At 39.2% G+C, this 14,354-nt stretch overlaps 1 protein-coding gene across 1 annotated transcript in view; it reads right to left on the reverse strand.

Moving 5' to 3' along the window:
• Nucleotides 1–4: 4 nt before the first annotated feature.
• Nucleotides 5–14,354, reverse strand: part of igf2r (insulin-like growth factor 2 receptor) — a 43,795-nt gene continuing 29,445 nt past the window's right edge. The window contains exons 35-51 of the mRNA XM_008397211.2: nucleotides 13,002–13,110; nucleotides 12,323–12,404; nucleotides 12,105–12,238; nucleotides 11,551–11,700; nucleotides 11,317–11,475; nucleotides 11,035–11,245; nucleotides 10,008–10,160; nucleotides 9,273–9,513; nucleotides 7,142–7,278; nucleotides 6,874–6,991; nucleotides 6,001–6,147; nucleotides 5,264–5,448; nucleotides 4,573–4,759; nucleotides 4,359–4,496; nucleotides 3,709–3,778; nucleotides 3,369–3,635; nucleotides 5–3,050 (exon numbers count right to left, since the gene is read on the reverse strand). Of these exons, the coding sequence (XP_008395433.1) occupies nucleotides 2,928–3,050; nucleotides 3,369–3,635; nucleotides 3,709–3,778; nucleotides 4,359–4,496; nucleotides 4,573–4,759; nucleotides 5,264–5,448; nucleotides 6,001–6,147; nucleotides 6,874–6,991; nucleotides 7,142–7,278; nucleotides 9,273–9,513; nucleotides 10,008–10,160; nucleotides 11,035–11,245; nucleotides 11,317–11,475; nucleotides 11,551–11,700; nucleotides 12,105–12,238; nucleotides 12,323–12,404; nucleotides 13,002–13,110 (2,611 nt within the window). The 3' untranslated portion in view covers nucleotides 5–2,927. The remainder of the gene's footprint in view (nucleotides 3,051–3,368; nucleotides 3,636–3,708; nucleotides 3,779–4,358; nucleotides 4,497–4,572; nucleotides 4,760–5,263; nucleotides 5,449–6,000; nucleotides 6,148–6,873; nucleotides 6,992–7,141; nucleotides 7,279–9,272; nucleotides 9,514–10,007; nucleotides 10,161–11,034; nucleotides 11,246–11,316; nucleotides 11,476–11,550; nucleotides 11,701–12,104; nucleotides 12,239–12,322; nucleotides 12,405–13,001; nucleotides 13,111–14,354) is intronic.

A 14,354-nucleotide genomic window follows, 5' to 3' on the forward strand; every position in this document is an offset into this window, starting at 1 on the left:
AATGTAAGAAAAATCAAATGAATATTTAATAAAAACCGTCATCAGGATGAGATGAAACTTCACAACAGAGTGCAGATCTCTTATTTATTCAAATAATGCATTATTCTTTACATCAATTTTTTGTTTTTAAATAAGAAAACTGAGAAAAAAGCTGCAAAAAGAAAACATAATTCAGACCAACTCAAACATAACGAACCCCATCAGTACCGAATCATCATCCCAGGGAATTTTTATGCCACAGCTTTCTCTTAACTTCAGATTTCAACCTGAAAGAGTTTCACAGATGAGAAAGTTCAGGAGAACGTTTAGGACAGAACAGCCTCATGCAGATGAGAAGAAACGGATGCAACAGAAATCGGGAAAAAGTTACAAAATTCCCAAAACAACAGTTCAAACCAGAATTCATGAACGAGTGATTGAACTGGGGCTGTTTTTTATTTTTATTTTACATTGATGTAACTTCAAATCAACAGTTTAATAATTTAATTTCATCTTCGAACCCTTTGATAATCTGAAATCATGCTGAGGAAAACCCACACATCGTCTCTCTCTCCCAGGACTAAATCTGATTTTTAAAATGAGATATTTGTGATATAAATGATAAAAACAGGAGTGCTGACGGGTGTTTGCGGTTTGTTTTTGTTCAACTCGTCCATAAACATACTGTTAGACTCTAATAAAGAGCTTGACATAAAGGTTACCTACAGAAGCTTGAACACTCCAGTTAGTCCAATCCTAGAGAAATTTCTCTCATAATTTGCACTTAAAATATATATTTTTATATATATTATTCTAAAACTTTGTTCCAGTGTTTGTTACAGGAAGTGACATAAAGTCTCAAATAGATTGTGTTTAGGTAGATGATGGTAATAAATGCAGCTAACAATACATTTTGTTTCTATTTATCAGGTTTTTTTCAAGTGTTTTGAAGATCAAGAAGAATATTTTTTGTATTTTTTTTAGAGGAGAAGATAAACTCCTTCTTTGGGGGCGTAGCAGTACATGTGATTGTCCCAAATCCCTCAAAGTTGGACAGAAGGAGCATAAAACTATGGAAAGCTGAGTTGGGAAAAAATGAAAATCCAATCTAAAGCTCTCCACACCAAAGCAATGCAAAGATCGCATCAGCTAATGGTGACAGATGTTTTATTTATTTTTGAAACATTTAAAGCTTTTGGTAACCAATGGTTACATAGGAGAGCATGTTGGGAGTATGGCAAGCCAAATGGTCATATAATCAAGCACTTTGCTATGCCTGGTTGTGTCTAACATTAGTAAACTTTTAATAAGTAACAAGGCTCCTAAATAAAGTTTGTTTTCTGTCTCTAAATCCAGATCAACATGTGGTTTATATGTACTGCTACACCCACTTCCTGTTTCTGATTGCAAGTTGGACGCAGCAAAAAACACAAAATCTTACCAAGTATTTATGTCTAAATTCTAGTGGAAATATTAGAAATGAGACAAAACTAACTTATAAGTAACTTTTYAGGAAGATATAAGGGGTTGTTTTAGGTAAATAATTCCTTAATATTGATGAAAAAGTTCTAGTTCCATCTGTAGATTATATCTACAAGTGGATTTATGACACGGGAAAAATGTTATAAGTGAAATAATTTGCTAGTGGAAATAGCACTTCCACCAATATTAATAAATTATTGACTTAAGCTCTCATCTTTATGAAAAGCTACGTGTAAGTTAGTTTAGTCTTATTTCAAGTACACTAATGTATTTGTCCTAGAAATTAAGACAAAACGTGGTCAGGTTTTGTGTTTTTGCAGTGACAACAAAATGAAGCAAAAGTTTTTGCATTGATATCAGATCAGATTTAGATGTTCACTATCATTTATTAATTAATTTTTAAAGCAAAATTTAAATAAACTTGCAAAAAATATTAAAACTCTTGTTTGACCTGTTTTTTAAATTTTATCATTTTGTGGGAGTTGCTACTTTTCTTAAATTCAACGGCGTAATTTGGTGAAAAAAAAAAAAGAGGATGTTTAAGAAAATATGAACTATTTTAAATCCTGTAATTACTCAAAACTATAACATCTGAGCACTGATTAATTGGCAAACCAAGCTGCCCAAAGACTGTGTAAAGAACACTGCAGATTGGTTTTATCTCTTACACCAAACAAATACTGATGCAAGGTAAATCCTGTACGTTTTTGGCCAAGTGTGAACTCTGACGCTGAAAAATCTAAAACATTTTGAAGCAGAAACATCAGCAAGACCTGCAAACTAGAGTTTATAACATAAAAGAGCAGGAAAAAAATCTAGATAAGTGACTGAAATATGGCTTCCAATCTCCAGCTTCCCTTCAGTCGACCGTCCATTCCCACTTAAGGCTTTCATACAGAAAATCAGTTAAATAATCATAAAATAAACGTGCGTGCCAAAGCGGTCGAGAAACAAAAACAAAACATGATCATCCATTTACAAAAAAACCTATTCGCCGGACAAAATCATCAAGGAAGGCATCAAACTTTCTTTTTAAGGGGAAAGAAAGGAAAAAACCTGCTCTGCCAGCAGCTGTAAACAGTGTCTTCGTCCCTTAATTACGCTTCACCAGCTTCCCAACACGTTCCTAAAGAAAAAAACCTAACAAATGTTGTGCTGATTTCATCAAAGTGCTAAATTAATGGCACAACCTTATCCCAAACTGAAAAATAAAAATACAGAGTTGTGGTTTTCTCACCGAGGAACGTGTGCAATCGGGTTTTAATTGAGAGACGCAGGTACTAAAGGCCTGAAGAACAGTTTTAAATAACGAACCTCTCAATAAATTAAAATCAACACCGGCGGTCCGAGTCCGAATCGGCCGAGAAGAGGCGCAGCGGAGGGGGAAAAAAAAAAAAAACGTAATCTGTTGGTTTCGCCGCTGCCGTCTTGGAGACATTCACTGAGAGAAGAGTTCAGGCGGTTCATCACACCCTGAGGAGATCCTCGTCGCTGTCGTCGTCCTCACGCTTCCGGCTGCGAGGTTTGCTGCTCTTCCTCGCCCTGTCCGACTCCTCCAACAGGCCCACCAGGTCTTCATCACTCTCCTCCTGGAACAGAAAATTAAAAACACGCCGTGAGGCTTTGGAGACGATAAATCATCCCAGAAACTATTGTGATAAACGATAACATTCTAAACTAATTTAACAAAAATGGCACAATAACACAAATTTTACTGGTTGATAAATTGTCACAGAAATTGTAAAAAAAAAAAAAAAAAAGTAATTCTTGTTTTAATATCTGTATTGGTTCCGATGTTGAAAAAGAAAATCTAGATTGTTTATTGGTGACAATGTGTCTTATCAATAAAGGCAAATCTATTCATTCTAATTCTAAAAAAAGGCCAGTCGACTGGCGTGACCTCTGACCTGCAGGACGGCGCTGCGCTGAGTCCTGGACGCCGCCGGCGGTTTCAGCACTCTGACGCCCGGGACGCTCAGCACCTCGTCTTCGCTGTCGTCGTCCTGCTCGTCCAGAGAGAACGAGCGCAGCCCGTCCGTGTTCACCGGCTTGGTCCTGATGTGGCCGTTGCTATGGTTACTCCTCCCGCGGTGCGAGGAGGAAGACAGAGGAGTTTCCAGCTCCTCCATCAGCCACTCCATCTCCTCCTCACCGCCTTCCTCATCCGTGTTGACCTGCGGGTCAAAGGGCGGATTTAGCAGCAGCAAACTGAGAAGTCCTGCGTTGGTGAAGGCGACGAGAACGAACCTTTGAATATTTATATGAGACTTGATTTCCTCTCTTGCAGCAGCCGGTGACCTTCTGCATCACAAGCTCCCTGAAAGGAGACGGGGAATGTTTGACGAGAGAGAAGAAACAAAAACTGATTTTTTTTATTAGGCTGTTTTCACACCTGAAACAGCCTCATAATCAAATACTGGAACCAAAGTTTTAACATTTGTTTAACTTTCATCTGGTACGGTTCGCTTTCACACAGAGTCAAACCAAACTGATTGAAAAAAACTGTTCCCCTCCTCGCCTGTGGGGGCGCTGCATGAAAACCTCTGAAGAAGAAACAGAGTAAGACTTTGGAAACATCAAAAATGCGCTGAGCTGACGCAGTGTTGAGCTGAGGTACGCGGTCTCCGGTCCGCTTGGCGTTCACATCGGCACTCGAACAGCACCAGAGTTCACTTCAACCGAACAGAGACTGAGGTTTGTAGGTGGACCAGAGTTTATGAGTTCAACTACACATTCACACCTACAGAACAGCGAATATTTAAAAAAGTTTTTTTGTATTAAAGATGCAGTGTTGGCTTTTAAATCCTCAGAGTTTACATTTTCGTTTTCAATAAACAAACTGGACTTCCCAGACAAACGAACTGCAGGTCGATTAAGGTGGACTGAACAGGACTAACCGTCGTTCTCTTTTGTGCAGCAGATATCCCAGCAGRCAGACGACCAGAACCACCAGCAGGAGGGTCAGCATTATTCCCAACGTCTGGCTGCGGCGGGAAGAATCCATGTCGCCGTCCGACGTCTGACGATCGACGGTTCTGCAGGGAATCGACCTCCGTTTGAGTAAAACCTCTAAAACCCTCGAAGGCGTGAGGCCAGGAGACGTTTACTCACATCAGCCCACACACGGCTTCTGTGTGCCACACAAACAGGTACTGGCAGTCGTCCGTCTCCCGCAGGAACTCCGGGATGCCGACGCCGACCGACGGGTTGCAGTAGAAGGTGATGGTGGAGTAGACGGTTCTGTTCTCCTCGCCGTGGCACTTCGAGTCCGAGGGAACAAGAACGTCCAGGTTTCCTCCTGGAGACGCCAAGAAAAGACCTGAGACCTGACATTTAAAGACTTTCTACAGCTTTGCTAATAACTTGTTTTGTTTGCTTCATACATTCGTCTAAAAGACCAAACATTCTTCAGGATTTTCTCTGATGTTTGATTAAAAGTTTTCCTCACTCCGAGCCACAGTGAGGCGTTCATGTCTTCCTTTTCTAGTGGCTGTTCCAGTGTTTTCAGCAGATTAATCAAAGTGCTTCTGAAAGCCTTTTTTTGTTTTTTTTTTACTAATCATAACTTGAAATTCTTGGCAGCCTTCACTTAAAACTCCAGAGTTTTGACACTTCAGATTTTAGATTTGTGCCGGATCCAAAGTTGAACACCTTTATTTTAGATAAACTTTGCAATGCTGAGCTTTAAATAGGCTAATCACAATGCTAACAAGATTAGCATTTATGCTGCTGATCCAAATAAACTTGAGGAACCATCTTTTCTACAACAATGGCAGGTTTTGGTGTTAATCGCATAAATTACCTTTGATGTAATACTTGGCCTTGTCAGAGGAGCCGATCTTGCGCCTGTAGTCTGCGTTCAGCTTCACCTGGCAGATGTTTGCACCACGGCACTTGGGCAGGGAGTTGTTGGTGATGCCGGACAGCTGGATGTGGTAGATGTAACGGTCGCCGTTGGTGCGGATGTCGCCAGACGCCTGATGCGCTCTGACAGGAATAAATAGTTTCCACATTTAATGCTGGGCTGCAACCAACGATTGTTTTAGAATTTGATTAATCGGATAAAAACAATTGGAACATTCTGCAGATTTTTCATCTAATTCTTTATTAAACAATATTAGAAATTTATAAAAAGGTGCAATAAACAATTTAAATCCTTTACTAAATAAGAAAATAAACATTTTATTGCAGAAAATAAACAAAAACACTTCAGCATTCCTTTAGTGCACTTTTGATGCTAAAAATACTTCAATTTAATTTATTTATATAGCACCAATTCAGAGCAACTGTCGTGTTGAAGCACTTTACAAAAAATTATTTAAATTACTATCATGTCGATGTTTTAAAAACATGTCAAAATCTTTCTGCTTGACTCATCTAAACGGTGTAAAGTTCTGTTGATTACTCCTTAGATTCACTAATTAATAATTTGATAGAAAAGATGCTTAATAAGATATTTTTTTAAACAAAATTTGAACCAGATGAAGCTAAAACAGAAACACTAGAGATGTTTATATCTTTGTTCAGCTTCTGACTTACCTGGTGTAGAGTTCTCCCAGATTCAGACTGGTTCCGGTGTCGGGAACCTTTATCATCCCGTTCTCGATATGGACCTCCTGCTGCTTCACAGCGCAGGCCAGGCGAGTCTCCCAGCCAATCACAAACTCACAGGTCGCCGTGTCGACCCTGAGCCACGCGCAGAACAGAAACCGTCATGGAGGACTCAACAGACTCACGTTCATATTTACAGTGAATGAAGGCGAAACTTCAGACACGGTGAGGAAATATCAGGTGAAGATTTATGAGGAAATGATTCAGTTTTAGTTAATAATAAACATCCTGAAAATGAAATATGAGATAAATTCTGAGCTAAAGAGGAGAGAGTTTATTTTATAATGTTCATAAACACTTTAATGCAAATTATTAAAGGAGTGAAGGAAAAAAGAAGACATTTTACAGAAGAAAAGGAAACAAGAAAGGAAGGACATGAAATATTTTAAAGAAAAATAATAAGAGAAAAAACAAAGAAAGAAAGAAAAAAGGAGAAAAAGAGACAAAGGAAAAAACAAAGAAAGCAATAAGGAAACCAATAAAGGAAGAAAAGACAGGATAGGAAAAAGGCAGGAAAGAAAATGACACAAAGAAAGGAGAGAATAAGAAAATAAGTCTGTGTGAGGAAGAGATGAAAGTCATGAAGGAGTGAAATATTTTCCAGATTTCTACAGATCTGGAAATTACTGCCTGCAGCATCACAGGTAGAAGCCAAGATAGCACAACTGATTTGAACAAATCAGCCTCTTATGTCCCAAAACATAAATATTTTCCTTTAGATAATGACTTAGCGTGACATGTCTAATGTCTGACAGTTTTCCAGGTGAAAGTAGAGTAAGATCCGTGTTTGCTGTGTTTTACCTGAGGAGTGACGGGTGACCCACAGTGGAGCCGCAGCTCAGCTGGATCAGCGTTTTGGCCTTCAAACCGTTACCGCACACATCGTCTCCGTCTGAATAGTTCACGCTTATCTTTCCATCTGCAGAGGGACGCAAAACTGATGAAGAGGCTTTACATTTACAAAACTTTAGAAAAACAGCTGAACCCGTGGCTCAGCTGTTAAAATGTTTAAAATGTTTCTGTTGAGGGAAAATATTTCCTGTTCAGGTATCGTCTGTACGTTTCCTACCAGTGTAGCCCATTTTCTGGGTGTAAGCCCAACCCAGGGTCTCCGTCTGTCCGGATTTGGAGTGTCGGCACACCGTCGCCCCCGTTGGACAGCTGGTCAGCCCACCATGGATTCCCTGACACAGGTTGAAGTAATACCTGCAGGAAGAGATCCACATTTATATCGTCAATGTTGCTAAACGCTCCATTAATCACTCAGACTTAAAACATGTAAGAATAAAAACCTAAGGACGTTAAGCCTTTGAAGGCGAGGTCTAAATGGCCGTCCCAGTCTCTCTTCTCAGTTCGTCAGCCATGAAGCCATGTAGCGATAGCTAGCAAAACTACTAATAACCCTTCACACACCACAAACTCTAACTAACACACTTATAGTCCCATCGAAAACACTCTTAGTAAAATCCACAGCATCGCTACACCCTTGTCTCTTGCCGTATCCAAATTCCCCCCCACCTCCCTCGTCTCTCTCTGCGTGTMTTCGTTCTACCTAGCAACAGACAGTCAACACATTTTCATTGGTTGTTTCAAAATGTGGTGCATTTAGACCCCACAAAATAAGGCGGAAATGATCGATCTTATTTCTGGCTTTTTTTTTGAAGTAAATAACCACAAAACCAATATAAAAACACCACTTTTATAAAGTTTGAAGTCCGTGCTGTCCAACAGAGTTGAAATGAAAACTCGGTATGCCGTCAGTGTTATTACGAAGCCTTATTAATGCGTCACATGCTTGTAAGCCGAACGGCGGGCAGCGACTGCATAGGGTTAAGCTTCAGCCCGTTGTTTACATCTGGATTTACTGCGTCTGGCTTCTCCTGTAGCAAAATTATGACATAAATGTTGACTGAAATGTGACATCACAGCTTGTGACTGCAGATGCTTTGAAAACTATCAGATATGATGTAGTTCTACATATGGAAATGGCATCAATTGATTTTTTTGTTGTGAAAAGATCAGAATTAGGCTGTTCAGACTGCCATGAAGAGTTTGGGTTCAGAGGTCACAATCTCCTGTTAGTTTGGTATTTAGAAGTGAAAGCCATGAACAGTTGGCTTTCGCCAAAAGGTTTCTCATTCCACTTAATTAAATTATTTGAATTAATGTCTCACATGAAATGGCAATAAATCTACTAAAGTTTCTAATTGTGACGAAATGTCGGAGTGGTGCGAACATTTTTCCAAATGAACTGGACCTCATCTGTGAGTCATTAAGTTCTGCAGAGTTCTGTTAATCACTCATCGATTTAAAGCACAAATGTTAAAGTGGACCATCGCCTAAACCAGGGGTCACATCAAGGTCACGAATGTCCTCAAAGAGACCRTCGTGAGACGTTTAAGATGTCACAGATTCCTCTCTATTTGATTAAATGTTCTAAAATTCAATAATATTTAACATCCTTTCACAATTAAGGAATTTGGTATGCAGATAAAAACCTTTTTTGAATTAAGCATACAACTGTTATGTTGACGTTTTTTGGGCCACAAAATAGCTACAGTGGGCCGGATTTTGTCCACAGGTCTTGAATTTGAAACACGTGATCTAAAGCATGCAGGAAATACTTCTTAATTTAGCTGAAAAGATTTTCGAATATTTAAAGTTATGCAAAATGAACTGCTTTAATGTTTCTGTTGTTCCATTTGGGTCTTAACTGCTTTAAAAAAACAAAAAACAAATACCTGAAAAAAAACAAATACCCTGCCATTTTTTGGGAATACGCTAATATTTTGGGGTGTCTGGAAAATGAGCCATTTCAAAAACCTTCCGTCACCTAGCAACCCAAGCTGAGCTCCAGTGTGTTTGGTCAGCTGGTTTTACCACCGTATAACGGCTGCTGGAAAAGACGAGTGTTTTTTTGTTGACTGACCATCCAGAAATCACTTGCTGCATTCTTGTTGGTTGTGCAGGAGGTTCCACTAATGCTTTTCAATGATGTAAGGTTGCATTTCTGTGCATCCGTTTGCAGCCATTTTCAGGTACAAGCGTAAACGTTGAGTTGGAGGAACTAAATTTTAATTATCTAAGAACGATTTTGTGCAAAACAATGCAACAAACACGCTTTGCAGGCCTATTCTGACCTGTTCATAGGTCAACTTTAAACACAAACACCTAAAAAGACGAAGGCATGACAAACTTACGAATATCCTTGGCTGGTGAACTTCCACGGCTTGGTGCGGGACGACATGGATCGCAGGTCGAACGTATGATGCTGGCTCACCAGTTTGCACTCCATCTTCGTTGGAGGACAGACGGCGCTGGTTTTCCACTTGAACGTGGCCAGGCAGCCGTTGGTCTCGGACAGCAGCTCCGGGGTGCCGTGGCCTGCAAAGTGTTCGCAGGTGAAGAGGATGGACGACTGACGCTTCGCAGAGGTTGGAACTGAAAGAGAAAACAGAGGAGAATTTTACATTGAGACATGGTGTCTTGCAAAAACAAGAAATCTAAACTTGGACTAGGCCGCTCTGATACGATCCCATTGTTCCTCTGAGTATTTCACAGAAGTAACTACAAAGGACAGTGGTTGCATTGGATTTTATTTAGATGATCTCAAGTTAAGGGAGCTGAATACATTTGGATTTGCATGTAAAAATCAAATTGAAAACATGCAATGTTTTCTTTTCACTTCATGTTGACAAAAGGCGCAAAGATTTTAAATGCTTTTGTTTTTATAAAGTTTTGTTACACATTTACTGGTGTTAATTAGATCACATTTACAGATGTGGAATAGTTTTCGCCTCACCTGGTTCAAATTCTGTTAAAAATTAAATTTAAAAACTCTAGGTTATGTGATTTGAAAATCTTTTAAGTTTTAATTTTTGCAGCGTTAAAGAACGTCCCGACCTTCTCGCCGTTCGGGAGTGAAAAACTCTCACCTTCTCTGCATTGTCCAAACTTCTGGTCCTTGTCGTAGTTGGAAGTTGTGGCACACCACTTCTTGCCATCCATACTTCCGTCTTTGGTGCATTCGCTGTACGACTTGTTCATGTATGTGAACGGGAACACGCACGTCTCATTGTTGGTGGTCACTAGAAGACACAAAAGCTGCTTCTTTAACTGGTTTCTGGCGTTTTGATCAGCAGGAAGGAGACAGATGTTTCTGCTACAGTGACGCTCAGCCTGCTGCAGGGAAAAGCAGTTTTAACACTTTTCAGACGGTAAAATTCAGGCACTTTTAAACCATTTTCAAGATAAGCTGTCAAACCTTTCCAGCACTGCAGTTTGGAGATAAAAAAAAAAGTTTTAATTCTTTAAAACTCACCTATTTATTACTGCTAATAATAATGTCTTATGTCAGTTTTCTACATTCTATGAAGACAAAAATAAAGCAAAGTTTTATGTTTTGAAATGTCTCTTTCACAAATGCACTAAAAATCTGACAATTTTAACAAAAAATATTCTAATTACAATACAAATAATTGAGCCACTAGGAATAATAAATATTGTGTTAAGGTAAACAAACACACTAGATAAAGTTACTTAAAAAATCTCTGAAAATATTTTCTGCCATTTAGCAAATTTAATTAATTTTAGTAATTCTAACTGACCTAAAAAAAAAACGATTAATTGGATTTTAAAAACATTTATGTGTTTTTATTAGGTGTATGAAAATATCTGGTTTCCACTGTAAATAATGTTTTCCAAATTAGATTGCACTTTATTATAAAACTGTCAAGTCTGGATATCAAAACCTTCAAGGATTTTATACAGAAATCAAGCACTTAAGGATTTTAAGCACCTGAAATATGCATTTATAATACCAGAGTTTAAGTTTGTTTGTTTAGTTTAATGCTGCACAACAATTCTTTTAAAAATATTTTATAGTTTTTGGTTCTTTTTGTAAAAAAAAATAGTTTATAAAGCTATGATTTTGTGTCATAAAGGAGCAAAGCGTCTTCGTACTGGCTTGGCATGGATCTCCTCCTCCGTAGTGCATCAGCACCGCCTGGTCTTCGTGTTTGAAGTCCATCGCCATGGCTTTGCTGATGCCGAACGACGAAGCGGGCATCGTTGAGCCAGAACCCGGAACCAGGCAGACCGCGCTCTGCTTGCAGCTTTTCTCCGCCACCGAGCCGCAGACGTTGATGTGATACGTCCCGGAGGAGCCGCTCACCTGCAGAATAAAGGTATTTATCTCTGAATCCAGGCAGACTGGAACCGGAACGCGAAGCCGCCGATCCTCACCTGGACTTCGCCGGAAAGAGATTTGAGATCAAACGTGAAATCCAGCTGCGAGTCTTTGAGCTGGCAGCCGCTGGTCTGAGTCGCATCTGGGCAGACGACGGGAGTCGCCCACTCAAACAGGTAGACGCAGCCCTGCAGCCTCAGCATCTGAGGGGAACCCTGGAGGAAAACATTCAGAGATTAAAGACGGGGAGGCAGGATGGGATCATTTCTGATGAGAGAGAGCAGACGGACCAGCTCCAAGCCTTTCTGGCAGGTGAAGACGATGGTTGAACTGTAGTTCTGATGAGGATTTGCTGCACACCGGGTCGAGCTTTGGTAGGTGATGAACACTTCACCTGTTATGTTGTTCATCTGTGGGCCAGAGGTTGAGCGGCCGATATCCTTCAACAGACAGAATTACAGAATAAGAGACAAAGCTAAACTTTAAGTTGCATTTATGTGTTTTTAACTCCAATTAACACTTTAAAAAAATCATGAAGCATAAATAAGTTAATGTTTTTTTGGTGTCAGGAGAACGAGCTGCTTCAAAAACCTCGGGAATGTTGAGTCATGATGCGCCATTTTATTAGAAACTCTAATTTCTGAGTATTTTTAGTTTAACGTCTTGTGATTTTTTTTCAAGCTGAATAATAACGTGAATACAGAAACGAAGGTCGTTTCATCGGTGCACTCCCTCTTTACAGAGCTGAAAGATTTCTATAAATAAAGCGACGACAGAATGAGTGTTGATGATGGCCGCTCGGCTTATTTTGGTATAAAACCAGATCAGGTGCCAGACTCCTCACCACAGGTGGCCCGTTATCGGGGTCCAGGCAGACTGCAGCTCCAGGCGGGCAGGTGACATCGGGGATGGGATTCAAAGGCTCGCAGAGGTTCAGGTAGAAGTCAGGAGAGTTGTCGTTTTGGTCCACTTCATCATCTGATGGGACAGGAATGGAGAAGACGGCCGAGTTAAAGAGGCAAATAAATGAGTTAAATAGCAGGTAGAGCTGAGCAAACCCACCTGTAGCCGTGTAGTATCCAGTGCGGTGAATGAGAGGAGACAGGTCTATTAGAGAGGAGCCGTTGTGGACCGAACAGGTCACCTAATGATTTAAATAAATCACATAAAAAGAATTAAAATGAGAACGTTTCACAGCACAGCTGCATCCACTAAACCACTGCGATAAATCCCCACTTTAAAGCAGTGACAACATTAAGTTCCAGTGTTTGGTGAATAATTTTCTAGAAAACAAAAAGCCATAACATCTAACAGTCAATACTATTCAAATTAAATTGGATTTTTATTTTAAAACAGATCTGAAATAAGATTGTCGTAATAAGAAATAAATCAAATTATGATTTGCATGATTCATCGTCTTTCTCTTTTCTCTCTTTCTACCAAAAGCTGGATGACAAAAGTCTTCATCACTTGGTCTCAAGTAGCCTTATCAGGACAGTTTAATTTACACAGACTTAAGAATTGAATTTATTTGTTGTTTTGTTTGTTTATTTTGGGGATTTAAAATTCCTTCCAGTTCCAACGTAAAATGTTTGCTAGAAATGAAAGTTTACCGAGCTTTGAGGATGACAGTTGAACTGTCATGACATCGCCACAGTCTCAAAACAACAATATTATCTTTTAACACAATAACATATGGGATAATTTATCATCCAGAAAACCTAAACCATGAAACACGTACAGTTTGTTCACAAGCCAGCGCTGTGTGGACGGAGAAGAAGTGTGTGCACGTTTCAGCGTTCGTGCTGATGAAGACCGGCTCCTCTGAGGTGGAGCTCATGTAGGACGGCCTGAACAATCACATACAGAGGGAAAAATAAACGTTAATGGTTGTTATAAAAGTTCCTTTTAATATGCATGGTGTCAAGATAAAAAAATAAAATAAAAAAAAAGCCACCAGATCCCAGAGAAACAGGAAGTCGTGGCTGCAACTTGAGTTTATCCCAAAAGGGAAATTAAATGTATTTGTGACGCATTTCTTCCAAGTATCGTCAAAAAGTCTTTGTGAATTGTGATGCTGCTCCGGTAGCAGTCAGTGTTGCAGCGTATTCGAAGAAGCCTCTGACTGAAGACTGTTGCTGTATGATAATCTCATACCCGTCACGACCTGCCAACAGCTCAATATCCAGACAATATTCCATAATTCACCCCATTTGCTTTTGCTGCTCCTTTCAGTTTGGCTCTATGGATAAAGAGATGTTGGGGATATGATTGTTGGCATTATGATGGATGGAAAAGATGGTTTCAACTTCCTCCTCCTCTCTGAATAACTGAAGCTTCTGTTTCAACTAACCTGGGATTTGTTGCCACGGTTATGTAACATTACTTTCCAAAGGTCAAAAAGGAAAAAGTAGGATTAAAAAAAGGTTCCAGCTGCAGAGCATCCAGAACCAGAGGGAATAATAGAATCGTCATGACGCCTCAATGTTTTTATCCACCAATATGGCAGTAAGCTAACTTTGGCTCAACTCCGATAATAAAAATAATGGTTTGTAAGTCTTAAGTCTAATTCAGACAAGGACTAAAACAATTAATCAGTTTAATCGCAATTAACCGTCAACTAATTTAGTAATCGATTAGTCATTAATTGGAGTAAACAGACTCAAAATAAGGCAATTTTCTCAAAAAATCCAACATATTCAGAGCAGCCAAAACTGTTCAAAATAAATATACATTTTGCATTCAAGATTTAAAAATCTTTGTCTGTGAACAAGTTTTACCCAAAACTCCTCAAGAGGCGTTTTTTCAGTTTCACCCAGTTCAAATTCACCAAAGAAAAGCTGTTATTGCATTTAAAGCACTAAAATGGTTACCAAATTGTCTATTTCCATCTTTTAATGTTTTTCTTACATTGTTTAAAAAAAGGATTAAGCAGTTAAATGCGGCAGAATATGCCGATTTTTAAAATCTAATTAATCCTCAGAATAAACGATAGATTAATCGATTATTATTTATTAGTTGCAGCTCTAATTCAGACAGAAAATCTACTAAAAATAATGATAAATTATCGATTATTATTTATTAGTTGCAGCTC

Source organism: Poecilia reticulata, linkage group LG21, assembly GCF_000633615.1.
Source record: "Poecilia reticulata strain Guanapo linkage group LG21, Guppy_female_1.0+MT, whole genome shotgun sequence".
In the NCBI taxonomy this organism is placed as follows: Eukaryota; Metazoa; Chordata; class Actinopteri; order Cyprinodontiformes; family Poeciliidae; genus Poecilia; species Poecilia reticulata.